The sequence below is a fragment of the Podarcis vaucheri genome (genome assembly GCF_965113315.1).
Source record: "Podarcis vaucheri genome assembly, chromosome: 6".
Taxonomy (NCBI): Eukaryota; Metazoa; Chordata; class Lepidosauria; order Squamata; family Lacertidae; genus Podarcis; species Podarcis vaucheri.
In genome coordinates, this window is record NC_138764.1 from 4,994,188 (window position 1) to 5,020,688 (window position 26,501).

Here is a 26,501-nt window from a genome sequence, read left to right on the forward strand (position 1 = left end):
GCAGGCACAAAAGTGGGGTCTCCTGTGACCACCCAAATAGCATCATGAGCATAAATACACAATAAAAAGGGAGTATGGAGGGAGGATTGTTAGGGGCATCAGTCGTGACATCTGTAAGCCCCTCTCACTGGCAACAGCAATGTTGTTGGCATCCATTTGTGCGCCTCCAGAGGTGAAGTCCACCTGCTGCATTAGCGGCACCCGAGTGACCTGCCTGGGGTGGAGCTTGGGCAGTGTGTGTGGTGGTCTCTCGGCCTTGCTGATGTGGCCAAAGGAAAGCGGAGGAAGACGTTTGGCACCAGTTTGGCTGACAGGAGTTGCCAGAAGGAGGCGCACAAGCCTGTCAACCCCACCTGCCCCTCGCTGCAGAAACCACCTTCTTGACTGCCGCTTGCTTAATCTGCCGCAGCCTGTCTTCACATGCTGGGGAAGCTGCTAACACACCGAGGGTTTGAGACCCCTGGTCTACCCTCAGCTGTGTCCCCAGTTGCATGCTGACAGCTTCTAGGAGCCACACAGGTGAGAGCTGAGTGCAGGGTGAACAAACAACCCCAGAAGGAGCACGATGTGTCCTCCACCACAGGTACTACCCCTCCCCCAACACCCCAAACAATTTTGACACCTAAAATCAGATGCTGCTTGGAAGGACAAATAATAAGAACAAGAGAGGATCTGTGAAAAGTCACAGGAGACCATAGTTAGTGTGCCAACTTCAAAGCTAGAGAGAGAGAGAGAGAGAGACTTCCCTTTAAGTTATTTCGCCTTTCATTACACTTCTTTGGATAAGCAAAGAGCAAGGCTGCTTCCCAAGGTTGTGGGGGCAGTAGAGGACGTTGGGCCCAGAGGATGGATGCATTCCAGGCTAAGTCCAGTCCCTTCCCATCTTGATTCCCAGTGAGATAACAGCCTGGAGTGGCGTGAGGGCACTGAGCAGGCAGCTGGAGCAGAACGCTTTGGGCTGGGGAGGGGGGAGGGGGCTGTCCCCTGCACATTTCTTTTTTACAAGGGAATGGGGGTTTTCATCATTGGCAACCCCCCTTTTCCTTTCCTATCCTGACTGAGCCCCCAATTTTCGCCCCTTCCCTTTGCATGCAAACGCCCCACGAGATGGACAGACAGAGAGATGCTTTTTGTCTTCTTAGGTTTCCCTCTCCCTTTCGCACATGTATTCACAGCCTGCTGTGCTAGGAAGCCTAGGAAGTCGGAGGCTTGTAACCGTGGAGGACAGAGATTTCCCAGGACTGGAAGACAAAGAGAGCAAGGATAAAACCCCGGAGGCAAAGTAGGCCCGGTTTCTCTGAGAGGAGTGTCTGAAGACAGGAAGCAAGATTAAGGCTCAGGGATAAGCCTGTTAGAGTGATAGAGTCCCTCTTTTTGAGAAAAACTCAGTTTCCTTAAGGAAATTCTGCTCACTTGCCTTGCTGCTGTATTTTTTGGAAGCAGATTACAGACCAGGGTTCCCACCATTAATGTGCCAATCAAAGCCACTCCTTCCTCTTTCCGCCTTTCCTGATCCAGCCTGTGACTGGAGAAAGCAGAACCTGAATTTGGGCTGCACCCACTCAGGGCTTTTTTTCTAAAAAAAAAAATGTTTAGGAGTACTTTCATTTTCCTACTCATATTGAAATACAGCCCCTCAATGAGGCCACACTTAGATTCACAAAATGTTTAGGGGTATGCGTACCCCTGCACCCCCCCTAAAAAAAAGCACTGCACCCACTGTACATATTGCCAGTCACCCATGGGTGCCTGTAATTTCACACATGCTCAGCATGCTGTAACAGTGCCTGTTGTTGAGTAGTGTAACACCAGTGCTTTCTCTTCTGAGTGCTGCCTTTGGTATATAAAAGCCAGGATTTTTCACACTGACGTCTCACACGCCCCTGGCAAGGGATGGGTGGAGGTTATGCTGATTAATTTCATTTATGAATCACTTCCTATGAAGCATCCCAAAGTGATTTCAAAATACAATAAAAACACATTTAAAACAGTTGCAGATATAAAAGCAATTTCAAATCCAGTACAGATACTGACTGGAGGAGTAATAATAATAATAATAGTAATAATAATAATAATAATAATAATAATAATAATAATAATAATAATAATAAACAAATTAGAAGGCTTGTTGAAAGAGGGAAGTCTTCCACAAGTGCTGAAAATGCAATAGAGATGGTGCCTGTCTCTAGCTGCAAATCAGGAACCCAAGAGATTATCCAAGTTTTCAGGAATATAAACATGATTCCCCACCCCACACTCACTCCACAGTTGTAATGCATGTTCCTTTTGCGTCACAACAGATGGAGGTGATAGTTGGGGACTTTGGCATTGTTGTTGTGCCACGAGATGGAACTGACACAGACCGGATCATGAACCACTCCTCAATACTCCGGAAGTACAAAGTAAGTCCTTTTGCAAAAATGCATTGATAAATCAATGTTTATCAAGGAGTACATAATACTTCTCCTGGAGTGTTCATTTTTTACTTGCCTTCATTGACTGAAGCCTGCTTGCCTTTCTGTCTCATCTGGGACATCTCTTGAGTCTGATTAAGCGTGTGAGCTCCCTTCAGCTATGCCAATTCCTGGAAGCACCCTCTACTTTTAACAATCAAGTGTGAGAATTGCCTGTCCTGAGTTAGCCCAGCAAGAAGAACTAAAGTGAATTTGCTAAGGATACTGTTTAACTTTTGTCACCTGCCTCAGCACAATTTGCTTCTTAATTAAAATTGTCTTTATTTAAAATAATTTCTACTGTGAGGATGCCAAAATGGAAAAGGTCTTGCCTTCGTGCTCACCTCAGACAGAGATGAACATTTTAGGGCAGAGCATCACCTGATCATCTTGTTGGAAAGGGCTCCTGTCAATGTTCTTTCTATGGTTCCTCCACAGAACAATATCCTGGTTGTGAAAGATGATGTGAACCACCCCATGGCCATTGTCAGTTCAACTAAGAGCAGGTGCGTCAAGAAAGGGACTGTGGGTGGGGGAAGGGCAAAAATGTTGGTCAGACTGTTGGGAGTTTTTTGGTTTCTGCCAACAAATATTTCTGCAGGTGTTTGATTGCAGAGCCAACAATGTTTACTAGCAGTTCAGAAAATGGTGGCAAAGGATTGGTTTTCCCTCTTCCTCACCTCCTCCATTCCTCAACAGGGACTGCAGTCTTTGATGTAAAGTACCCCGTTGACCGTTAATGTTCCTGAGCAGCCCATTCCTCCTCTTTCTCGGCTGCTGTCAGTTGCTAACATGACAATCCATATTACACACACAGAGAGAGGTCAGTGCGAAGGTTTACCAGGGTTATGTAGTTAAGGTAATCAGAAAATAGAATCTAGACCACATGAGATAAAGATATAACTCAATTATATTAATTACAAGGGCAATACAAATGATCCAAGACTACCACACAATTCAAAACAAATGCCTGCAAGACTTCTAAGGTGAAAAAGGTAAAGGACCCATGGTTAAGTCCAGTCAAAGGCGACTCTAGGGTTGCAATGTTCGTCTCGCTTTCAGGCGGAGGGAGCCAGCATTTGTCCACAGACAGCATTCCAAGTCATGACTAAACCGCTTCTGGTGCAATTGGACACTGTGACGGAAGCCAGAGCGCATGGAAACGCTGTTTACCTTCCCACAGTGGCTCCTATTCATTTACTCGCACTGGTATTCTTTTGAACTGCTAGGCTGGCAGGAGCTGGGATAGAGCAATGGGAGCTCACCCTGTAGTGGGAATTCAAACCGCCGACCTTCTGATCAGCATGTCCAAGAGGCTCAGTGGTTTAGACCATAGCGCCGCAAGACTTCAACTACAACAGGAGACATAATTATCAGTCAACAATGGCTTTCTGCGCCTGAGCTTTATACTTTCCTTAAAAGGGGATGACCAATCTTGTAATCTTCAGATGGAAGTGAGTCTTGGACCTTTTCCAGTCAGTCCAAGTCAAAGCTTTCACAGTGGAACACCAGTGGAAAACCATCTTTCCATCTGATGTCCAGAGAGTTCTTCAAAGCAATGGACAGATCTGGAGCCAGTTGTGCTGGATTGTTGTCTCTCACATTAGTGACCTCATCGTACTCTTGCATTATTTCTTTAGATATATGCTATATGCTATAGAATGTATTTGTAAGCCTCTGGATGAAAAGAGTAAAGATATGGAACAAAGTAACAATCTTTAACTTATTTCTTTTACACACTTCACCATACAACTTGAATACTCCCTATCCCACACTGTAGTCTTGAACTTTACCTCAGGTATATAGGACTTCATTTTAAGATTTCACCCAGATAATGACAACTCTCTCTTAGTTTAGCTCAAATTCTGACTTGCTGACATGTGATCAAGACATGACCTGCATGTCCCATATTTTGTTAGCTGCAATGATGTATGAAGCTTCACACAGATTCAGAGCAAATCATGACAGACCAGTTTGACCAGGCTTACATGACCCTGAGATTTAACCTGAGATTTTTTCACCTTCTTCACTTTGCTCTTCTTACAATCCTATCCTCACCTCTTCTCTAGCTTGCTGCAAACCCACAGGAGCTCTGTTTGCTCCAGCAGGCAAAGCTGGAGAGGGGTGAAGAGGTAGGAGAGGCTGTGGAGCCATGAAGAGAAAAGTCACGCTCTTCAGTTTGCAGTCTTAACTGCCCTAGAATATGCAGCCAAACCAATTAGCAGATTACAGAATTGAAAGTTCTGTTGAGAAATCCAGCATGGTAATTTTTGCAGAATTCTACAGCCCTTTCAATGGCATGGGCAAATGAAATAATTTGTCAGAACTCTAGTAGTAGAATATAATCTGAATTTTCCTTGTTTATTTCCATGAGTCTCAAAGAAATCTTAGCAGACTGTTTTGTAAACTGTTCTGAGACTTAAGATTGCATAGTGTTGGGCTGCGTGTTCGAATGCAGTTTAACCTTGGAACTGCTGTTTGTATAGACCAGCTCTTATTTGTGTAAAGAAAAGAAAATGAGCCTTGAAAACTCCCCTTTCCTTTCCTTTTCTGTTCAGTGGAAGACATATGTCTGGGGTTAGTTCAAGAGACATCTTGGATATCATAAGCAGGGTGGCTGAGATAAGGGGACAGATCTGCTTTCTCTCCTACCTACCAATCCTCCAGTCCCATTCCCCACATTAGTGGTCCCACCAGCAAAGTCTGCAAGCCCCCAGCCTCAGGAACCATGCTCCATCCAACCAAATAGGCAGGTTAGCCTGTGCAGCTGTCCATCTTCTGAACTGACGGCCTCCCTCTGCTTCTGTTTCTCCCACAGACTGGCTCTTCAGCATGGTGATGGTCATGTGGTGGATTACTTGTGTCAGCCAGTCATTGATTACATCCTCAAGAGTCAGCTGTACCTGAATGCCTCTGGCTAACGCTGCCTCGGAGTTGCACCATGGCAGCCCTATTACTCCACTCTCCTACGGCTGTTCATCACAATTCTCTCTTTCTCACTCTCTCATTTCTTTCTCATTGCCTCTTGTGTGCATCTGCCTGTTTCACTCTGATGTCCCACCACCACTACCAAATGCCGGGAAGTGCTGCATACAACAACCAACCGAGTGCACACTCCATCCAGTAATCTTCCCCCTTCTAGTTAGGAGAGAAAATGGAAGAGAGGGTCAGATGCCACGTGCCTCAGGGGGACAGCTTTGGTGTCTACCTTCCCAGCATGCATTATTAGGGGATGGAACATTGCATACCTTTCTAGCACACCTTGGAAGCCAGGAAGGTATTTTCATAATACATCAGCTAAATAAATTTCAGTGGGCCTTTTTATTTTTAATGCAGGGGTTTTTTCCCCTCTCCCTCTATTTTTGGCTTTCTAAAAAATTGCTGTGATCCATTCAAATTAGAATGTGGTTGGCAGAAGGAGATTCTGACCCACTTGGTACAAAGCCCAGACTTTTTAGGTCAAGCATGGAAGATTTAGCTTGAAAAAGAAAGAAAAAGAAAAGAAACTGCCCAAATTCTGGATTGTGTTATCTGAAGGAGGGGAATTGCTGGGGAAAGGATGAAAGAATGGCAGGGAGGCAGAATTTTCCTTTGTAAATAGATGCTTGTTTCTAAGGGCAGGGGATTTAAATGGGTTTCCTGTTGTGCTTTAATCCCTTCTTAAAAAATAGCACTCCCTAGAGTAGAGTAGCGACACAGAGCACACCTGCCTGGGATGCTGCAAGTCAGTAACCCAACTTGCTTGTTCATGGAATGCCTTCAATAATTTGTCCCAGATTGGCTGTGTCCTCTTGGTTTAAAGTGTTTAATTTTCTGCAGAAACTCATTTGGCTTTTCAGCACTTGTGGTGTTCACTGCACCCTTGCTAGCGTGATTAGTTCAGGCTCGTTCATTTGCAGCTGTTTCCCTCTGTCAACATGCCTGCCTCTTTCAGCCTTGTGGGGCAACTGCAGTTAGTTCCACACTCAGGAAGAGGTATTCTCCCCCTCACTCAGGCAGTGCCCTCCCCGAAACCTCAAGGAAATACCAGCATCTGCACTCGATTTAGTTCTCAAAACAGGTAGCCAGTTGTGATTGTGTTATAGCTAGTGAGAGGAATCAGTGAATGTCTGTCAGGAAGAAATCCAATATGGTTCTTCAGAAATAATGTGTCACAACAAAACCATGAGTTGCATTTCCTCACTTGGCCCCACTAAACAGAGGGTAGAGAAATGTGTCAAATGCCTGAGGGGTTGTGTGTATTTGCTTGATCTGGGGAAGTATTCGCCCGTGTGATCCTCCATCAGCGACTCTAGAGTGGTTTAGCCTCAGCAAGGCTGTTCCATGTGAGATTTCTACAAGCGTAGATCATCTATTCTTGGCTGGAGTGAAAGCAATGCATACTTCATTCTGAGCTCTTGCTTGGCCTCATGTTTCTCACTGGACTTAGAGGTGACCATCTGCACTGAATACAGGGTGTGTCTCTGGAAAAATCAGTATTTAGAATCTCTGGCTGCTTCCACGTTGGTGTCCTTGAGTGCTAATGCAAACTTCAACCAGAATTGTAATTGTCTTTCCACACTATTGGGGATATTTCGCTTTTCTTTTGTTTGTTCTGCTGCTCTGGATGAGGAAGAAGGTCCAAATAACCTGTGCAGTTATTTGAGAGGGGGGAAATCCAGTTGTTGTTGTTTTAAACAAAGAGTCATTTATTTAGTACTAAGCACTTACTCATCTGAGTGTGATTGTCCATTATTACTAACAAAATGTCAAACAACCAAGTATTTAATGTTTCCTTTGTATTGAAAGTGTTGAATCAGGGGGAAAACTCCTTGTGGTGATGAGTGGAAAGGTTTCTGTCTTCTTTTCCTTTAGTAATTTATTGTTAGAGTACTAAAACATTTTTTTTTATTTAAGCAGTATTTTGCTACTATTTTAATATTATATATCCAGAAAAGCATTTTAGTGTTATTTTAAATATTGATGAAAAATACTGTCTGATTTATAAAATGGTGCCCACCACAAAGATTATCATGAATGATAAACTTGTTTGCTCAAAATGTCACTGCCCGCATCAAAACCACATATCATTTTTTTAAAAAGAGGATAAGAATAGTGCTGAGGGCATCCATGTATGTGAGGCTTGCACAACCCTTTTCAAGAAGATAAAACTTTCTGGTATTAGGAAAAAAGATGAAGGAAACACTGAGAAAACAAAGAAGGGGTATAAATGGAAGATGTCATGTGGACTCATAAAATGTGAGTGAATGGGGCCTGGGGATTCCACCCTAAATACCTCCCTCATTTTCTGTTGCACATTCTTAGGCAGCTGCTACCCCTACAAGTGTATGGCAACCAGAGAGGATAGTGGCACACAGGGATGAGATTTGTGTCGCAACCTGGCATTAGAGGACCACACCCCAAAGCATTCACTACCCCTTAGACACTCACTGCTGTCACAGGCAGATGTACAGAAGAGACCGTCTCTTTGATGAGAATTTTTCTACTCACAGAAGGCTTAGAAATCCTACATGACTCTAGATAAGTAGCTACTGCTGTCCTGTTCCGCGTTACCAACTACTATTTCCAAAGCACTCTCTCTTTCACATGCCTCCGTTTTAAGAGCAGCCACAACCTCTTGCTGGAACCCACAATACATCTCAATGCTAAGCTGCAGAGTGCAAAACCAAGAATGTATCTGACAGTCTGTACATGTCTCTGTGTGTGAGAGAGTGAAAGGCAGAAATTGTGGCCTTCCAAAAAGTTTTGAAGGACACTTTTGTGGGGAGGATTAAAAAAATGAGGTTAGCAAAGAAAATAGAGGGATGAATTCTCCATACTCTGGAACAAAAGATGGGTTATTCAGGCCACTTTCCTGTTTCATCCAGTTTAGGACAGCATGCCTTAGGAACATAGCATTGTGGTTCAGATGATGTATATAATGTCTTATTTGTCTTATCTTTGCCTTCATGTGCTCAGTTATGCTTATGGTTGGGGGGAGGGGGAGAGAGAGCAGGGCATAGCATAAATCTGGATGATGCTGATGGGATTGGTTTGGAAAGAGTTGGCAAAAGTGTCAGGCTTTGACCCACACATCAAAGGAGTGGGTTTTCATTGCAGGGTGGGGATGGGGGGGAGAGGGAGGGAAGGTGACTGTTTTACATTACTTGCAATTTTAAACCGTAAAATTTGCTTTGTTTTAAAAAAAAGTTTTAAAAGGAAAAAAAAAAGATTTGAATATGCTAGAGTTAGGTCATTGTTGCTAAAATGGTCATGGCCAAAAACAAAACAAAATGTTTAAAAGGATGTAATAAAAAGAAAATTACACTAATGAAATTTGTGTTGACCTTCACTACTGTTTCTGTTTACTAGGTAAATTTCTGTGGTTTTCAGCATAGCAACTAGTTAATGGGAATTTAGAGAACAGTTTGCTGGAAACAAGCACAGTTTAACAACCTTATTTTATTTTCACTTAGCAATTATATTAAAATAGAATTCTGCCGTTCTTGCTTCATTTATTGTAGCAAAGGTTGATAGATGGCTGGTTATATGTTGTTAAAGTAGCATGCTGACACCATCTGCTGCTGCCTCTCCAGGTGACAAACAGGCTTATTCGCAGCACAGAATCCCATGTGAAAGGTCTGGTGAACAGGGAAAGGCAGATTAGTCCTAATCCAGAGAAGTATCCAGTAAGATTTCCATGTGCATCTGGGTTTTTATTGTACTTTTATTTCTGTAGCACAAGAACTCTCCCATGTAGCACCAGAAGCTGATTTCAAACTCTGGTGGGAGAGCAGTTGCCAGAGCAGGGCCTTGGTGTGTGGAAAACAAGAAGAGAAGCTTCGACCTCTTCTGGACTGAAAGTGAATCATGGTTGTCTGGCAACTACAAGGTCCTGTCTTTCATCTGTTTTGTGGACTGAGCAAAGAAGCTGGCCAGGCTGATGCCAGGACTAATCACTAGGTAGCAGTGGTAGAATGGTTGAGGGATGATCACAGAATCAAGGCATTGACCAGGATCCCTCAGTCGCTGGGGCATGCTGCAACTACCTTTATCCAAAATTAAAGACAATTTCGCCTCCACTAAAATGTTCACACTGTACGGGGGGGGGGGGGGGAGAAGTTTCCAGAATGAGAAACACAATTAAGGAAATAAGCAGCCTTCTCAAACCATGGGGATTCATTATTTATTTTGCCCTTTTCACTCAACCACAACAGAATACTTGATATTTAGCACCATTATACACGTGTATGAAGTACTGTTTGAAGCAAGGGCATAGTTCATGTTTCTTTTTCCAACTACAGCCTTGAACGATAACTTAAAACAGAGTTATAAAATGGAAATCAACAGAATTATTCAGAGGGATTTTGTCTGTCTCCCACAAGAAAGTCTCTCCCTCCTTTCACTGAGATGGTGATTCAAAACGAGAAGCTTAGGCTGCCATCCTAGACCCAGTTACCTGGGGGTAAGTTCTATTGCATTCAGTGGGACTTTCTTATGAGTATATATAGGCTTGCACTGCTAGGCACCTTTACCAAGCTATAGCCTAAGGCCAGGTAGGTGGTTCTCACTATGTAGCCACATGAGGTTAACAAAACACTCTTGAGCTTGTTGTAAATAATCTACCAGAGACACCCCCATTTTCATTGTAAAAAAGGGAGGAGAAATGAAGCAAAAACATATTAAATCACCATTGCTGCCACAGGCTTCTACAAGCCTATATTTATTTTCTACAAGTAACTCTCAGGGCTTCCCCTGCCCCCCCCCACACTCTGAGGGACTCTGGGAACTGTAGTTTGATTAGAGTATTGAGAATATGCTGTTTGATATCACTGATTTCCAGAATTCCTGTGGTGAGGCAATGCTACTGAACCAGTTTTAGGCCTATGCAAGCTTTCAGTGGCCCAAACTTATCCCATCCTTGAGGTTAAGAAACATTAGATGCTAAGAAAGATTTTCAGAAGGAAAAGCAGCCTGCGAGATTCTAAGTGGGAGAGTGAGAGTTAAGAGTAATTCATGGTAATAAAAAGGTTTTAATGTAGCATAAGTTAATTTAGCTGGCTTTAACTTCCATCTTATTACATTAGATCAGGCTGGGAGAAAGGAAGGCTAGGATGGCGGAGACGTAGTTGGGAGTTCAGATTCAGCTGCTGGCTCCGAGCTTTGAACTGCAGCCACATACTAACCCAGGGCACATACCTTCTCCTAATATATTCAGCAATAATCATGTCTCTCGGCACACCGGTTTCTTTAAATTCAGCTGCTTTGTCGTGCAGCCTGCAGGTTTCCCTCTTGCTTCCCAGGAGTGGGACAACTAGGATAAACTTTATGTCTCCATGCTTGATGCACCAAAGTGGAACAGCTGCAACATAAACCAGAATGATGCACCTGCTCTTCCAGCCTGATGAACGGAACTTGAAAAAGATCTATTTAGCAGTCACATGTGGCTTTTTGAGTCCTGAGAGGCTTGGATCTTTTGAAGCACTCAAAACCGTTTGCCTAACTCTGATGCTTTGTGTATCCGAGATCTGGCAGAGTACACGGAAGTCTTCTGTCCCAGCTTCCAAAGGCTTCAGGGTTTCTCAATGGGTGGTATGTTGTAGCAACTTGGGGGAAGACTATCACGGATTTCCTCCAGGTTCTTGATATCATCAAGGATCTCAGTAATACTCCATTCCAGTGTCTGAATCCGAAGTTTCTGGCGCCTGGCTGTTTCCTCCAGTTGCGCCATCAGTTCTTTCAACTGGTTGTTTCTTGTTCTGACTTTACTTAGGTTCGTTTCAAGCATGATCACACCTTGCTCATCCACAAACTCAGGTTGGTCTATATGAGGAGGTAAAATAAAAGGAGAACTCAATAGCAAAACCTTCTGAGCAAGCATCCCTCAATCTAGTTGGTTGTTGAAGGAGCTGTCCCATAATCCACAAACCCAAGACTTTTTAATAGTGTTGCCTAAACCTCTGATAGCCAAAGCCCACTTTTGTCTGAATTAAATTTAGAGGCAGGTTCACTCTACTTTCAAAATACTGACTTTAGAGGCTGAAGGCAGCAGGTACCTCCTACACCTTCAGAGGACTCTGTGTGAGAAACTGTTCAGAGTATGACCCCTGGTTGGAAGAAGGCACATCCAGAGCAATGATTCCTGGAGGGATGCAATAGACAGTTTCCTCTGAAGGGAGGTGATCGAACCAACAGGTAGTGCAGAGATGCTGTGTAAGTTTCCAGAGAATGACCGGGAAGTAGCCAATTTAGGGATCAGAGAAGCATTCACTTAATTCCAGCTTCATTCACAAATCCCAGTTTGACACAATCATTTACAGTAATTAAGCCTATTGTCCATTGATAAAACTGCCATTGTAATGTTATTTATTCACTTATGGATCCCAGATTCTAGAAGAAGATCATCAGCTTTATTTAATAGGTGCACATCGTGATTCAGAAGGTGGTCAATAACCCTGGATTCTCTGCTACCCCTTGCTGAAAACTGACCCTAAATTAGAAGATCTTAGAAAGGCTTTCATTAAGGTAAGTTTCCAAACAATGTTCTCCACTGTATGTGGGACATTTTTAACGATACTAAGCAATCTGTGATTTTGCATTTGTGGATAGATTTTGAAATGTAGACCGTTATTTGTTTAATCAACAAAAACAGTCTTCTTGTAGTAAATAAATATGCAACCATAGACAACAAACAATGTCATCAAATTGCAAGAAATTCATAACCCATACTGTCTCTCTGCAGTTGCAGCCAAGAAAATCCAATCAAAGCTTCTGCAAAAGGCTTAAATTTATTGTGATGGCAATCGCGTAGTATGAGTGGTAAAATTTATGATAGGAATTTCCCTATCAGTCACCCAAGCTATTTATAAATCTAGTCCATGAGCTACCCTGTGTTGTTTAATTCAGTAATTTTATGCTCATAAAATTTCTAACAGACTGCAATTTGTGATGACTAATGTTGTTTAAAAAACTTGATACAATCTGATTTATTTAGTGACATTTGCATTCCACTCTGCTCCTCACTTGCTGGCAACAGAAATATACAAGCTAAATGATGCTAAGCAACTTCTCCAGAAGCACCTGCATTTTCCCCCTAGGTAACTGGATTTCCCCTGTCCAAGCAATTTGAGAACGTTATGACTCCATCTACTACATGTGCTTGCCCCACTTTACATCCACAGCCTGGATGAGATATCTTAATTTGGCACACGTGCGCAGAATCCGGTGCACGCACTGACAATGTTACATGGCAGTTCCCCCTGCCATGCATATTGGGCCTGCAGACATTGAGCTCTGCATACAAAGCCTTTCAAAAGGCTCTGTGTGTGATACCTGGGTGTCAGACAGGACAGGTATGCATAACTCCTCCCATGCAAATTCATACTTAACCTGAGGGGACTGTATTAACTGCTATGTCACAGGTGTGTGATCATGGGTGTGATTCTTATAAGTGAAATAAGCTAGGTCTGATTAAGAACTTTGCATGAACCAGCAGCCTCAAAAGAGTGCAATTTATCACACAACAGTATTCAGTCCTGCAGCTTCATGAACTGGTCCTGGTGCATGTAATGTGTTAGAAATGAAAAGATCTTGGATCTGAAGTCCTAACATTGGTAACAAATTAAAACCACAATATGCTTTGACACACCGCAAAATGCTGCACATATTGAAGAGCAGCTGGTATGTGGAAAAATATAAGGCCACTCCTAGGGCACAGAAATATGTTCCCACAGCAAACATATGTTTGCCACCCCACATTTGCCAAGATAATGTGAATGTGGAGAGGGTAGAGGATCAACAGGGATTCAGCACTCCAGTCTCCTGCTTGCCTGTTCTCCCGACATACAGCCTGGCCTCTCATTAGTGTTTCAAGACCACCACTGGGTTAGGGACTCTCTCATGATGTGTAGTTCACAGATCCCATGGTTTCATCATACAAAGGGAATAAAAAGCTATCAGTTAAATTTTGTGTCTTTATTTGAACCCATAATATTTTGTCCAGTTGTGTTTTAGACTTCTTCATCCTATGTAGCGGCCTCTAGATTTCTCTCTGCAACAGAGGAGGCATCTGTGCAGGATCCGACCCTACAGGGATTTTCATTGTGGGAGAGTTGCATGTGGTGCCTCAATATAGGCTGTCAGTGCCCAGCTAATCCTTAAGTACAGTGGTACCTCGGTTCTCAAACTTAATCTGTTCTGGCAAGTCCGTCCGACTCCCGAAACCATTTGAAAACCAAGGCTTCTGATTGGTTGCGGGAGTTTCCTGCACTCAAGCGGAAGCAGCATTGGCTGTTCAGCTTCTGAAAAAGGTCCACAAACCGGAACACTCACTTCGGGGTTTGTGGCGTTCGGGAGCCGATTTGTTTGACAACTAAGCCGTTTGAGAACCAAGGTACCACTATACTATATATTTCAATCAATCAATCTCATATGATTAAGCTATCAATAGAGTAAATATTTTTTAGTCAACTACCTTTCACCAATAAATTGATTATTTTTGTGTATCATCAGAACTTCAGCAGAGATACTGAAGAAAGTGTGACATAGCATATGAATGCCACCTTTATTTCTTTTTGATCCCTTCTCACTAGAACCAAAATGGCCTCCAAAAGTGAACAAGTCTGTCCTTAATGGTCTTTTTTTTAAAATAATAATTTTTATTTGATTTTACAAACCTAAAGTTATAACAATATTCAGCTGCACCAACAAACATTTGCTCTCACCTATTCTAACTGGTTCCTGCTTATTTCTTCCAACTCTACAATTCTGTGCTGGAATAATGTTTCCAGACTTAACAGGAAATAGAACTGCTTCTTACCCATCATGCGCAAAACATCATCCAAGGCATGGAGGACTTCTTGGACTGTGCTCCCAGCATCAGTGGCATCCACCCGCGCACCCTGTGATGCCTGACCAACCTGAAGAAGCCGCAACAATCAAACATATTATTAGCCGGCTTTCCTCCCTCAGCAGGTTCCTTTAAAACCCCTTTTAATAAAAAGGCAAAAAGCTGCAAACTCACTTCCTGAGCTCTGGTTGTATCCATGCCAACCTCCAACTCCTTCCTTTGTAACTCGCTCTCCACACGTCTGGCCTCATCCCGCAAAGAAATGATTCCTTTCTCCAGGACTAATACTCCATCTGCTGTCCTGTTTGCTTCCATAGCCAGCCTTCCTATCTCCTGCAAAACAAAGCCAGCCAACCGCACAATTATAAGGTCAGAGTCAGTGGCAATGCAAAGAAAACTAAGACAGGAGTTACGGGTAGGTGAAGGAAAAGCCTTGGTGGCTTGAGGTGCAGAAACAATGAGCAACTGCATTAGGTAGATGGTAAAAAACCACAGGTATCTGTGTATACAACCAGTACTTACAGTCTGTGTACTGGGGAATGAGGGGCATGTCATGTATGATCACATTTCATTACATTCTGGTGCAGATGTAGCCATGTGGCTCCTTCCAGATGTTGGACTGTAGTACCCATCAGCTCCAGCTAGCCTGGTCAGGGATGATAGGATTGGCAGTCCAAAAACATATAGAAAGCACCACATTGGCTAACCCTGTTGTAGTCTGTGTAATGTTTATATTTTACTTCTCTGTAAATCGTCTTGAGACTTATTGAGTAGTAGTAACAATAATAATGCTACAGAGTATCAGAGTCAAGCTCCTGCAAACCACCTCTAGCTGGGCTACAGCTAAGGATGGAAGGTACTGTGGAGGCAAAGTCCAGGAGTCCTCTGCCAGCAACTTACTAGCTGGTCTCAGTCAAACCCCATCACACTAACCTACCTCACAGGGGGTTGGACTCGATGGCCCTTGTGGTCTCTTCCAACTCTAGGATTCTATGATTCTGTGTTGTAAGAATTACTGCATAACAGTGTACATGTAGCAATTTGAATTCTCCAAGTGCTGTGGAAATGCCATATGGTGTACAGCTAGGGTTGCCATATTTCAAACAGCGAAAATCCAGACAGAAGAATTGTTGAGCTATTTTTATGGGAAATCAGCTACCATACGTCCGAATTTTCCCAAACATTTTTCCGATTTCCATATGGACACTGCTGCTGACTGCAGTATTCCGGATATGTCCGGGAGAGTCCGGACATGTGGCAACCCTATGCACAGCATATCTCCCTGCATTTTAGTTTACATAGTTTTGAATAACAATATGTTGTCCAACCTAGCAGTTCGACAGCACGTCAAAGTGCAAGTAGATAAATAGGTACCGCTCCAGCGGGAAGGTAAATGGCGTTTCTATGCGCTGCTCTGGTTTGCCAGAGTCGTGCTGGCCGCATGACCCAGAAGCTGTACGCCAGCTCCCTCGGCCAATAAAGCGAGATGAGCGCCGCAGCCCCAGAGTTGGCCATGACTGGATGTAATGGTCAGGGGTCCCTTTACCTTTACCTTTTATCCAACCGGAGCTTCCAGCAAACGTTGGATACAAGTCTGAGTGAACAATTCCAAACCAGGCTGCTGCCAGCCAGGTATCCTTGATCCCACCTCTATATCTTCACTGTAGTTCTCTGGAACTAACACACTTTCAGTCCCCCCCCCCATACCTGGCTGATGTCCCCCGCAATCTCCTTTGCTTCCCCAGCCATTCTCAGGGCTGCCTCTGCTTCTGTAGCTGCAGTGCCCAGGGCTGCTTCTGCGATGCCTGTCTTTTCACTGGCTCTGGTGACCAGGCTGCTGATGAACGGGAGCCTTTGCATGGCATCTTCAGCTTCTTTTCGCTTGTTCCCTACTTGAAGATCGAACCCTGCAAGCAGAAAGGGTGGGAAGGAACCCAACTGAATAAGGAGCCGTGTTAGTGCAGAGAGGAGAGGTCTGAGCCAAAAGTACTGAGCTGGGTCCTGACCAGCTTCCAACAGCTTATGGTTAAAGTACCAGGTAGAGAATTAGGGAGCAAGAACAGGGCAAGGCAGAGAACATGGAGGCCTTTCAAGCAGAGGCTGGGCAGCCAGCTCTGGGGGATGCTCTAGCTCTGAAATTCCTGCATCAAATTTGGGATTAGACTGTGTGGCCAATGCGACCCTCTTCTTCTGTGATTTAGTGCAGGTGACCGTCTAATAGGGATGGGCAAATTTGTCAATTTTAGTTTCTTATTTTTCCAATCTTAAGCTCAGCTCTCCACATTTCCACAGCAATTTGCAAATCCTTGTGAACATTCATCAGCCTTTTAGGACAATTTCTCCTAATAAACTTTTTTTTAGTATTTTTGAAAAGCAATTTTGTATATTACTTTCACAAATATATGCACTTGAATCGACACTTTGTTTACTCATTTTTGTACACAGTGGTTGGTTGCAGAACTGCAGTGCAAAATTCAAACAAGTGCAATTTTGGGGGAACTGCTGAGTTTCAGTCTGTGTACTGGTTTGAGAAGTAAGAATTAAGTGGCTTTTCATTAAAATGCAAACAAAATCAAATATCTCCCTCATCCCTACCCTGGAGCTTATTCATTATATTTATACCTTGCAAAGGCCTAAGGACCTTCAGGGCAGCTTCCAAAAAAAAAAAAAAAGAAGGAAAAAAAAAGACCCAAACAAAACCCAGGAAGCCTCTGAAAAAAATCTGCAATTAAATCTAAAATTAAAATCCAACTTCAACATTTAAGGGCAGCAAGCTGCAGCAGATTAAAAGCTTCCTTAAATCTGTTAACAATCAACAATCAGCCTCACCTTTCTTACTGAAATAAAACAGCTTTTCGTGGGGGAAATTCAATGTTGCACTACGATGATTGTTCTGTCAATGCTTGCCATATGGAACAATTTCCCCTCTCCTCCCCCACCCTCCACTGTTCTGGGGGTTCTCTCAACCATCCAGAGTAGATTTGGGGAAGCCACATTGTCTCAGGGAAGAAATTCCAAATCATGAATTTGAAAATGTGCAGGAACAGACAGCAAAAGAAGATCAGTGTGTCACATCTTTATATTGGAAGTCTCACCTTCATGACCTCTAACTAAGTCAGTGGCAGACTTTGGGCTTTAAAACATCAGTGGTGTCCTGTGTGGTGCCAAAATCCGTCACCCCTCTGCCTCTTACCTTCCATTGTTCGTCATTGTTGTGGTGCCCTCTTGGCTCAGTGGGCAACCTGGTCACACTCCCCTAAATCCGCTTCTGACCAAGTTCTCCTACCTATAGAACCTGGCTGCCCCTTGATTGCCTATACTTCGCTATCTGAAACTACACTAGCCTTTTCCAAAAGAACCAAACTGCCAAAATGAAGGGGAAAAAGCCATTGGATTCTCTTTGTTTACACTATTTACATGCAAAACCGTTTTGATGCAAATTTCAATTTTATTTATGTTGAACTCTGGACATGGATGTCATTGTTTCTTCTGGCCTCAATGAACTCGCCACCCATTACTCAGAAAACCCGCCACCACAACACACCTGCAAATGGTCTAGACCCAGCAGTTGTTAAGCAACTCACCCTTGAGATTCTTCAAGATGCTGTCCACTTCATCAAATGTGGCATTGCCAGCACTCAGTGCCTGCTGAGCTTTACTCTTGGCAAGGTTGGCACGAGACAGCAGTTGGACAGACACCTGCAACAAGCAAACAAAATAAATAGCATGAAAATACAGCCCCACTCCCAGGTCTATAAAAATGCCCTCTATTCAAGGACACTAATTAAAAACTAGTTTGTTTCTACTCCTTAAGTGAAATAGACATGCCATAAAAACATGCCCATAACACTTGCCTAGAAACCCATAAATGGCTAGGAATGGATTAAAGATTTCAGGGATCCCAGAGCCCTTTACCCAATATGGATGTACTTTACCAGTCTGTCGTTCTGTCCTTTTTGCAAGAGCTCTTTGATCTCTTCCTCCCAACGCTCCGTGTTGCCTTGGAGCTGCTTGTATTCTGCAATGTACATTCCCGCTAAGCCAGTTAAGGAATCTGCTTTCTTCCGGAGCTGACCGGCTTCCTCCTGAGAAAAGCATCACTTGGTTCAGAGCCCTTCACAGCTGTCACAAAAAGCAGCCTCTCTCCACCTCTAGCAAGACCACCCATATCTAAGAAGTGCAAACAACTGTTGACGAAATAAGGGATGGGGAACTGGTGGCCTTCCAGAGTTGTTGGCACTACAGCTGCCATCATCCCTGATCACTGGCCACACAGCCTGGGGCTGATGGGAGTTGGAGTCCAACATCTGAAGGGTCACATGTTGAGAGAGCACGAGCGCACACGCACACACACACACGCACACACACACACCCCTCACCTGAAAGAAGCTTGTGTCGGCCTTTGGTAAGCGAGCCAGAGAGTCAAGCACCATCTGACTACTCTGGTAGACCCTGTCAGCATCCGATGCAGCTTTGCCAGCGTCAGCCTCCAGTTTGCTTGAGAGCAACTTTACCTCATCATATCTGAAATGGGAAGAGAACTTTTGAGCCTAGGAGTGTGAAACTCCTTTTTTCCAAGGGGTAGACCACATCACCAAGTTAATGTATGAATGCAGCCCAAGAAAGGGAAGTGGTTCTGCTTTTGGGCTCTCCTATCTACCATGATTATTTGTGGCCAAGGCATCCAAGCATGTTGTGATTCTCATAAACCAGGACAGGCAATGACTGATTAACGTGCATCCAAAAGAGCCGTGAACATGCATGCGCCGAACCCGGAAGTGACCCCAAAATGTCACTCAATGCGTCACAAAAAGGACAGAATGGGGGCAGGGTGGAACGGGGGTGTGTGCATTTATTTGCTCTCCTGACGCACATGGGGGCCAGGAGCCAGTCATTGACTGTCTTCTAATTCTGAGAGCCCCACTAAGCCAGAGGGGAACCTCCATGATCTCTTTTGCTGTTCGAAGGAGAGACTCTTGTGCATGGCAATGCAAGGTTAGTCCATTGTAAGATACTACTTGAGTCTTTTCTGCATCTGATAGTTTATTCTTCATCATAATTCAGCACAAATCACTTGGTTCAAATCTCAACTCAGCCATGAATTCACAAAGTGGCCTCAAATGCCTCAGCTCCTTGCAAAGTTGTTGTAAAGAATTATCGAAAAATATGTCTGTGAGGAGCTTTGAATATTAAAAACACACTATATTAATAGCAAGTGTTACTATAATTATATATTATTATGAAAAGTATGGTAAATGAAATAATATGTTATTATAATGAAAATAAGGGACGTGATTTAACATCAGTCTTAAACACCCGGTTTTCTGTGACATGAATTATTCAGTTGACTTGATCAGATCTAGTTTGTTAGTTTTTGCCAACTCTGAAAATTTCGATCACATTTTCTTGGAGTTTTTTTTCCTGGGAAAGGAGGGTTGCTATATTCAGCTTAACAGCATATAAAAGGTTGATAACGAACACAGTACCCTTAGTTCACACAAAATAACCAGTAATATGTCCCATGGGGAGCTCATAATCATGCCTCGTGGTCATATTCTTTCTATAAAAGTCTGTCCATAACATTCCCTCACATTTCAGCATCTGTAAGAAGCAGAAATCTGAGCAGGACACGGCATAGATGGAAAGAGCAAACTTGAGTCCCAATTCAAGCTGGGCTCCCCAGAAGCATCACCACTATAGTTTCACCAACCACACTACAGAACTTTCTCCCATAAAAGTCAATCGCTGCCATTTACTCTGACAGAGACAAAGGCCAATGCTGAGACTGGAAATCAATTAAGATGAAGGGAAAACCTGCTCTCACCCGGCCACCTTTCACCAGATCCAGGTGTGTGGGGGCAAGGAGGGGCTTGGGCAAGCTGCCTCCAAAAGCACCCCCTCATCTGTTGCCACCCCTGCCCATTCACCTGCCCTGATTCCTGGTTCCTGCCCCTCACACTTATCACTGTTTTCTCATTCAGAGGAGGTGAACAGGAAGTGAAAGCAGCCTATGAATGTTTTCATAAATTACATGAAAAAAATAGGTTCCCAGGGCTTTGCTTGGCTTAGTGTAGATAAAAATCCCACTGGCAATTAGAATGCTCTCCACAGACTTATTAATTGAACAGACATCAAGAAGTAATGAATTATTAGGAACCATTTAAGGGAGGCGGGAAGTCAAGTTACAAATCAGGGAGACGAGCCAAAGGGTGTAAAGATGTATAACTGAAAATGTTTGGTTTTTGTTTTTTATTTTGTTTTTTTATGTTTTTCTTTTTTTCTCTTTTCTCTAGTTTTCTTTTGAATATGCAATATGTATATGTATTTGTAATATGTAATCAAAATAAAATATATGCATAAAAAAAGAAGTGAAAGCAACCAAGCAGAGGCAGCCAGGAGGTCCTGGCCAACCTGATGCCCTCCAGAGGGCGCCAGTTTGGGGAAGACTGCTTGGGAGTTGGACGTGGGCTCAGCAGATGTACAGTGACAGGCATCCTTCATGCTGAACCTGCCTGATACCTGGTAGCTCAACCATCCTGATGAGAGGGCTCCCTCAGAGGGATGCAATCTGTCTCTGCGTCAGGGGTGGGAACACGTGGCCTTGCAGACGTTGCCAGGCTCCAACTCCCATCTGCAATCTTGTGGGCCTTTATTTTAAGACATGCATCCTGGTAGTAAACATATTTTGCACCTTGTGATAAACATTATTGTGGTAAGCAGCTCTGAATTTGGAATTGCATTACATCTGCATCACATGCACCAAACAGGATTTGGAGCCCCTGTTAACTAACCTCTCGCTCCCTTGTCTTCAATGTTTTCTTTGTTTCGCCTATTCTTTTCACGCAAGTGCTTTTCTTAATCTACTAAGCATTTTTCCTGTTGGGATTCCCCTTTTGGATCTTAATCAAGCCAGGAATTGGGGACTTTCCAAGCTTGTCATTTAAATCCTCTTGTCCCTTATGTGTTACTGACAACAATGGTCAATTTATGGTAAGAATTGCACCCCAGTCAGAGAACAATGGACTAGGAAATGCTTAAGCCCTCATCAATACTGTCACTTAATGTCAACAGTAAGCTTCCTGTACCACTATTAATTCTCCATTAACTTTCACCCTCAATCCAGATTTTCTCATGCGCTCCTTTTTGGAGAACCACGGAGAATTAAAAGAGGTACAGGAAGCTTATTATCCACATTAAATGACCTGGGTTTTCCTTATCCCAGGAAAAGCTCCAGTCCTATTTCAAAATGCTTTTAGCAATCATGATAATAATATCATGAAATAATGATGATGGGACATGAAGTCAACCGAGAAGAGAAAGGGAACATTCCCTGCACTGAAAAGGCATTCAAAGCAGCACAGTTGGACGTACTTTTTGTGGAGCCCTGGCACAGAGTTCACCAGGATGTCTCCTCCACTCACAGATGACTGCAGCACTCCCAGTGCCTGCTCTGAGGCTTCTGCCGCTGCCCTGGCTGCTAGCTGGATAGTATCTGCCAGCTGCATGTGCCTAGAAGGCAAAAAGAGACCATATGGGAAAGGGAGGAAAGGATTATTCACAGCCAGCACCCCACCTTGTCTCTAACCTAAATAACATGATACAGCATTATAGTTAGCTACTTGGAGAAGTTTTTATAGCCTGCTCAATCCCAGGAGCAGGGTTCCAAGGGCTTGGATCCCAAGACCCACAAGCAGAGTTGTGTGTGTGAAATCAGCTTCCCAAATCCTCTTCACAACTGTAGCTACCTGTGTTTCCTACTATGTAAACGACAGGAAGCTTTGGCTTTGCCTCTTCCCTCCCCTTCCTCTCTTTCACGCTTGCAAGCTTTTGCTTCCAGTCTTAAACAAACCACCATTTCCTGGGAACCCGTGGTTTGTTTTCTTATGTCTGAAACAGGCTCATGTCCCTTGCGTGCTGTGGTCATAGAAATTGGCAGTTGCGGATTAACATATGTTAAAACAATGCCACTTCCATCAGAAATTCAATGTCTGGCATTCGAGAGCCATCACCAATGGGAATGAACTAGCAGCTAAAAGGTACCCCTGCCCGTACGGGCCAGTCTTGACAGACTCTAGGGTTGTGCGCCCATCTCCCTAATTTATCTACTTGCACCCGGGGGTGCTTTCGAACTGCTAGGTTGGCAGGTGCTGGGACCGAGCAACGGGAGCGCACCCCGCCGCGGGGATTCGAACCGCCGACCTTTCGATCGGCAAGCCCTAGGCGCTGAGGCATTTACCCACAGCGCCACCCGCGTCCCTGAACTAGCAGCTACAAGGACCCTAAAACTACCTTCACAGGAGACCCCTGGAAATTGGAGTAGTTTCCTTGTCTAAAGGCAAAGACAAGTTGGTAACCATATCTGCACTTCACTGTTATAAAATTACTGCTCCTTTTTTAAAATGTTAGGTCTTGATGTTTTCAACACCAAGCCCAGTGACAGAAAGTATGTTAGGAGCAGCCTAATGAAGATTATTATCAACTCACCTGTTTGCCAACTTCATGGCTTCTTGTGCCAGGATTAAAAATTGGTTTGACCCTCCAGGGAGGTCTAAAGATGGAATAATCTGCATGGGGGAGAGAGAAATATCAATGTGTGCTTCCAAGAAGCAGAGGATCCTATGATTACACTATGATTACAGTATAGCCCATGGGTTCTTAGGCTTTCCACCCTCAGGGCCCACCAGAGAGCTAAAAGCCTCTCAGCTCCACCAGTCACAAAATAGTGCACCTCAAAGTGTTTTTACTCATTCTCTGTAATTTCTTCTCTCTGTCTCCAGACCCCTGGCATTGGCAGGCCAGAGCAGTGCTGGTAGGAATTCGAAAGGGGTATGCAGTGTGTCCCATAGACATATGATACATTGCACCTCACACCCTTTGCTAGGCATTTCACTGGCAAATGATAATAATGCACAAGACAGTTTTTCAGAACGCAGATACTTGCCACGCTTCCCATCTTTGCCTTGCTCTGCTCCAAATCCAAGCGAGCTCTTGCAACAAGCTTCCTGGCATTTTCTGCCTGGCTCTGGTACTGACCACCCAAAGACTGCAAACTGTTGGCAGTCTCCGTAATCTCCTCCAGCCGGGTGCGGTAGGTGGACTCTTGAACTTTCATCTTGGACAGGCGGCTCCCCAAGGACCTGTCAGAAGCTTGGACATGAAGAAAGGATAATGTTTGACATTAGGCTGGAGAATGCAACATAAATGGGCGCATGGTTGGTGGTGGACAAACAGAGAAAAAATTCATACAATCTGGGGGAGATCCCCACTGAGAAGAGGAGAGTTCATCTGAATATTCTCAGTTCTGCCACACTAAGTAGTCAGAAGCAGGGGAGAGAATGGACACAGACATGGAAACCTGCTTAACGTTATGACATGAATCATGAATTTAGGGGAAAGACCAAGGCTGTGTACATATGACTGGCTTAAGATGCAGCAAAGTAGCTGCACTCCTGTCTACATTGCAACACACACGAGCCACTCATTGTATGCATCAGTATGTGTTTCCAAGCTGCTGTCTGCCTATATCACTGGGCAGAGAGGGGGCATATACGGTATGTCTTTGCAAGGCTAACATTTTTAAATTGGATCAAAGTTGGGGGGTTTTTGGGGGAGGGGATGCATCAAAATGCTGTGTTTCTCAATAAACTACAGGTGGGCGTGGATTGTGACTAACATATGTACATGCCTTCACTCACAAGAAGAGGGAGTGCACTGGTTGCAGAGTCAGTGGGCGGGTGTACACAGCTCAGTGGCATAGCATGTGCTCTGAATGCAGGAGGTCTCTGGTTGAAAGCCAAGCACCACCAATTTAAAGGGATGGGGAATACACACATTCACAAAATCATCACATTTTAGAACACTTTTATACCACTGGCAGTCCTCCTTTTTCTCCCTTCTAAAAGAATTAAGTCCCAGGAGATAGAAAAATAAAGCTTTCATAAAAAGGCCAATGCAATTCTGGGCTGCATCAATAGGAGTATAGCATCTAGATCAAGGGAAGTAATAGTGCCACTGTATTCTGCTCTGGTCAGACCTCACCTGGAGTACTGTGTCCAGTTCTGGGCACCACAGTTCAAGAAGGACACTGACAAACTGGAACGTGTCCAGAGGAGGGCAACCAAAATGGTCAAAGGCCTGGAAACGATGCCTTATGAGGAACGGCTAAGGGAGCTGGGCATGTTTAGCCTGGAGAAGAGGAGGTTAAGGGGTGATATGATAGCCATGTTCAAATATATAAAAGGATGTCACATAGAGGAGGGAGAAAGGTTGTTTTCTGCTGCTCCAGAGAAGCGGACACGGAGCAATGGATCCAAACTACAAGAAAGAAGATTCCACCTAAACATTCGGAAGAACTTCCTGACAGTAAGAGCTGTTCGACAGTGGAATTTGCTGCCAAGGAGTGTGGTGGAGTCTCCTCCTTTGGAGGTCTTTAAGCAGAGGCTTGACAACCATATGTCAGGAGTGCTCTGATGGTGTTTCCTGCTTGGCAGGGGGTTGGACTCGATGGCCCTTGTGGTCTATTCCAACTCTATGATTCTATGATTCTATGATATATTGTGTGTTCAAGAGGGTTGTGCGCTAACATTTTGCTTTTAAGAACTTTTTCTAGATACAGTGGTACCTCAGGTTACAAAAACTTTGGATTACAGACTCCACTAACCCAGAAGTAGTACCTCGGGTTAAGAACTTTGCCCCAGGATGAGAACAGAAATTGTGCGGTGGCGGCGCAGCAACAGTGGGAGGCCCCATTAGTGGTACCTCAGGTTAAGAACGGTTTCAGGTTAAGAATGGACCTCCGGAACGAATTAAGTTTGTAACCAGAGGTACCACTGTACTGATGTTTTTGTGTGTGGACATGATTGAACCAAAATTAAGCATTGTCAAATACCATTGATTCAAATGGGGGAAAATAAACATCTATTTAAACCTCTGTGGCTGCACTCAGCCACTTTTCTTCCTCAGTTCTCTTATAATTGCATCAAACCTTCCAAGTGCCCCTATTTTCCAGGGACATCCCTGATTTAGAGAAGCTGTCCCAGTTTCCGATTTGATCCTGGAATGTCCCACTTTTCCTTAGGATGTTCCTATTTTCACTGGAGAAATGCTGGAGGGTATGGAGTTATCCCACGCCCGAGGCGACTGAAGGCAGCCCTGTATAGGGAAGTTTTTTTTAATGTATAATGTTTTATTATATTTTTATATATGTTGGAATCTGCCCAGTAAGATGTGTGGGGTTTAAACAGTAAAATTATCATTATGGAATGGGACGTTCCTACTTTCATCAGAGAAAAGTTGGAGGGTATGTCACATTCCAGAGGGATCTCGAAAGACTCAAGTTACCTTGTAAGCTCTGGGCCTCCCTCAGGACTTGCTGGAGCATCTCCTCTGCCTCCCTCATTTTCCTCTCTAGCTCTGCGTTATCTCTTGACTCTCCACCAGTAAGAACCTGAGAGACCAGCACTTCAAGGCCCTGCAGTTGCTGGAGGTACTGGTCTACCTGGAAACAAGGTAGGAGAACTCTGTGAGCGAGGAATGGAAAGACATGAATACAAGGCATGCAAAGACTTGGCTAGCAGCTCCAGAGTCTTCAAAAATATGCAGTCTGGAAGATTCAAATCAGGTGCCTAAGAAGCTTCCAGTTCTAAATAATTAATATTTTAATGTTATCAGGTTATAATAATAATTTAAAAGAAGTTACTACCTAGATGTCATCTTAAATATTTTTATTGCATTTGTGCTCTGCTGTTCCTCCAAAGGGTTGAAATAATTTACATGCAATTCCTAGGAGAATCCCATCCAAGACGTTTACTGGGACAGACCTGCTTGTTTGCTGGCTGACTGGCTGGCTTATTTATATATTTATATTTATGTTTGACCAAACTGCGGGAGGCATTGGAAGACAGGAGTGCCTGGCATGCTCTGGTCCATGGGGTCACAAAGAGTCGGACACGACTAAACAATAACAAATTTATATTTATATTTATTGATTAAATTAATTTATATACCGCTCTATACCCAGAGGTCTCAGGGCGTTTAGCATTTGTGCTTTCAGACCATTCTCCAGGAAGAAAATAGAAGGAGCTTTATTTATTTTTCTTTTCTGATTCCTAACCTTTTTGAGATTAATTAGTTCCAGTAAAACATAACACAATTCATTGCAGATGCCCTCAATTAATCAGGCAGCAGATTACACTGTTTGCAAGGCCCCCATTTTAAAAGTT

At 43.7% G+C, this 26,501-nt stretch overlaps 2 protein-coding genes across 6 annotated transcripts in view; one reads left to right on the plus strand and one right to left on the minus strand.

Moving 5' to 3' along the window:
- NMNAT2 (nicotinamide nucleotide adenylyltransferase 2) overlaps window positions 1–7,760 on the plus strand; it is a 90,828-nt gene extending 83,068 nt beyond the window's left edge. For all 4 annotated transcript variants that reach the window (XM_082226682.1, XM_082226679.1, XM_082226681.1 and 1 more), the window contains 3 exons: window positions 2,301–2,402; window positions 2,892–2,959; window positions 5,272–7,760. In XM_082226682.1, coding sequence (XP_082082808.1) covers window positions 2,301–2,402; window positions 2,892–2,959; window positions 5,272–5,374 — 273 coding nt within the window. In that variant the 3' untranslated portion in view covers window positions 5,375–7,760. The remainder of the gene's footprint in view (window positions 1–2,300; window positions 2,403–2,891; window positions 2,960–5,271) is intronic.
- Window positions 7,761–9,604: 1,844 nt separating this feature from the next.
- Window positions 9,605–26,501, minus strand: part of LAMC2 (laminin subunit gamma 2) — a 50,406-nt gene continuing 33,509 nt past the window's right edge. For both annotated transcript variants that reach the window (XM_082226649.1, XM_082226650.1), the window contains exons 13-23: window positions 25,621–25,777; window positions 23,222–23,427; window positions 22,765–22,844; window positions 21,652–21,789; window positions 18,660–18,804; window positions 18,216–18,365; window positions 17,865–17,979; window positions 15,988–16,187; window positions 14,455–14,613; window positions 14,251–14,350; window positions 9,605–11,255 (exon numbers count right to left, since the gene is read on the minus strand). In XM_082226649.1, the coding sequence (XP_082082775.1) occupies window positions 11,005–11,255; window positions 14,251–14,350; window positions 14,455–14,613; window positions 15,988–16,187; window positions 17,865–17,979; window positions 18,216–18,365; window positions 18,660–18,804; window positions 21,652–21,789; window positions 22,765–22,844; window positions 23,222–23,427; window positions 25,621–25,777 (1,701 nt within the window). In that variant the 3' untranslated portion in view covers window positions 9,605–11,004. The remainder of the gene's footprint in view (window positions 11,256–14,250; window positions 14,351–14,454; window positions 14,614–15,987; window positions 16,188–17,864; window positions 17,980–18,215; window positions 18,366–18,659; window positions 18,805–21,651; window positions 21,790–22,764; window positions 22,845–23,221; window positions 23,428–25,620; window positions 25,778–26,501) is intronic.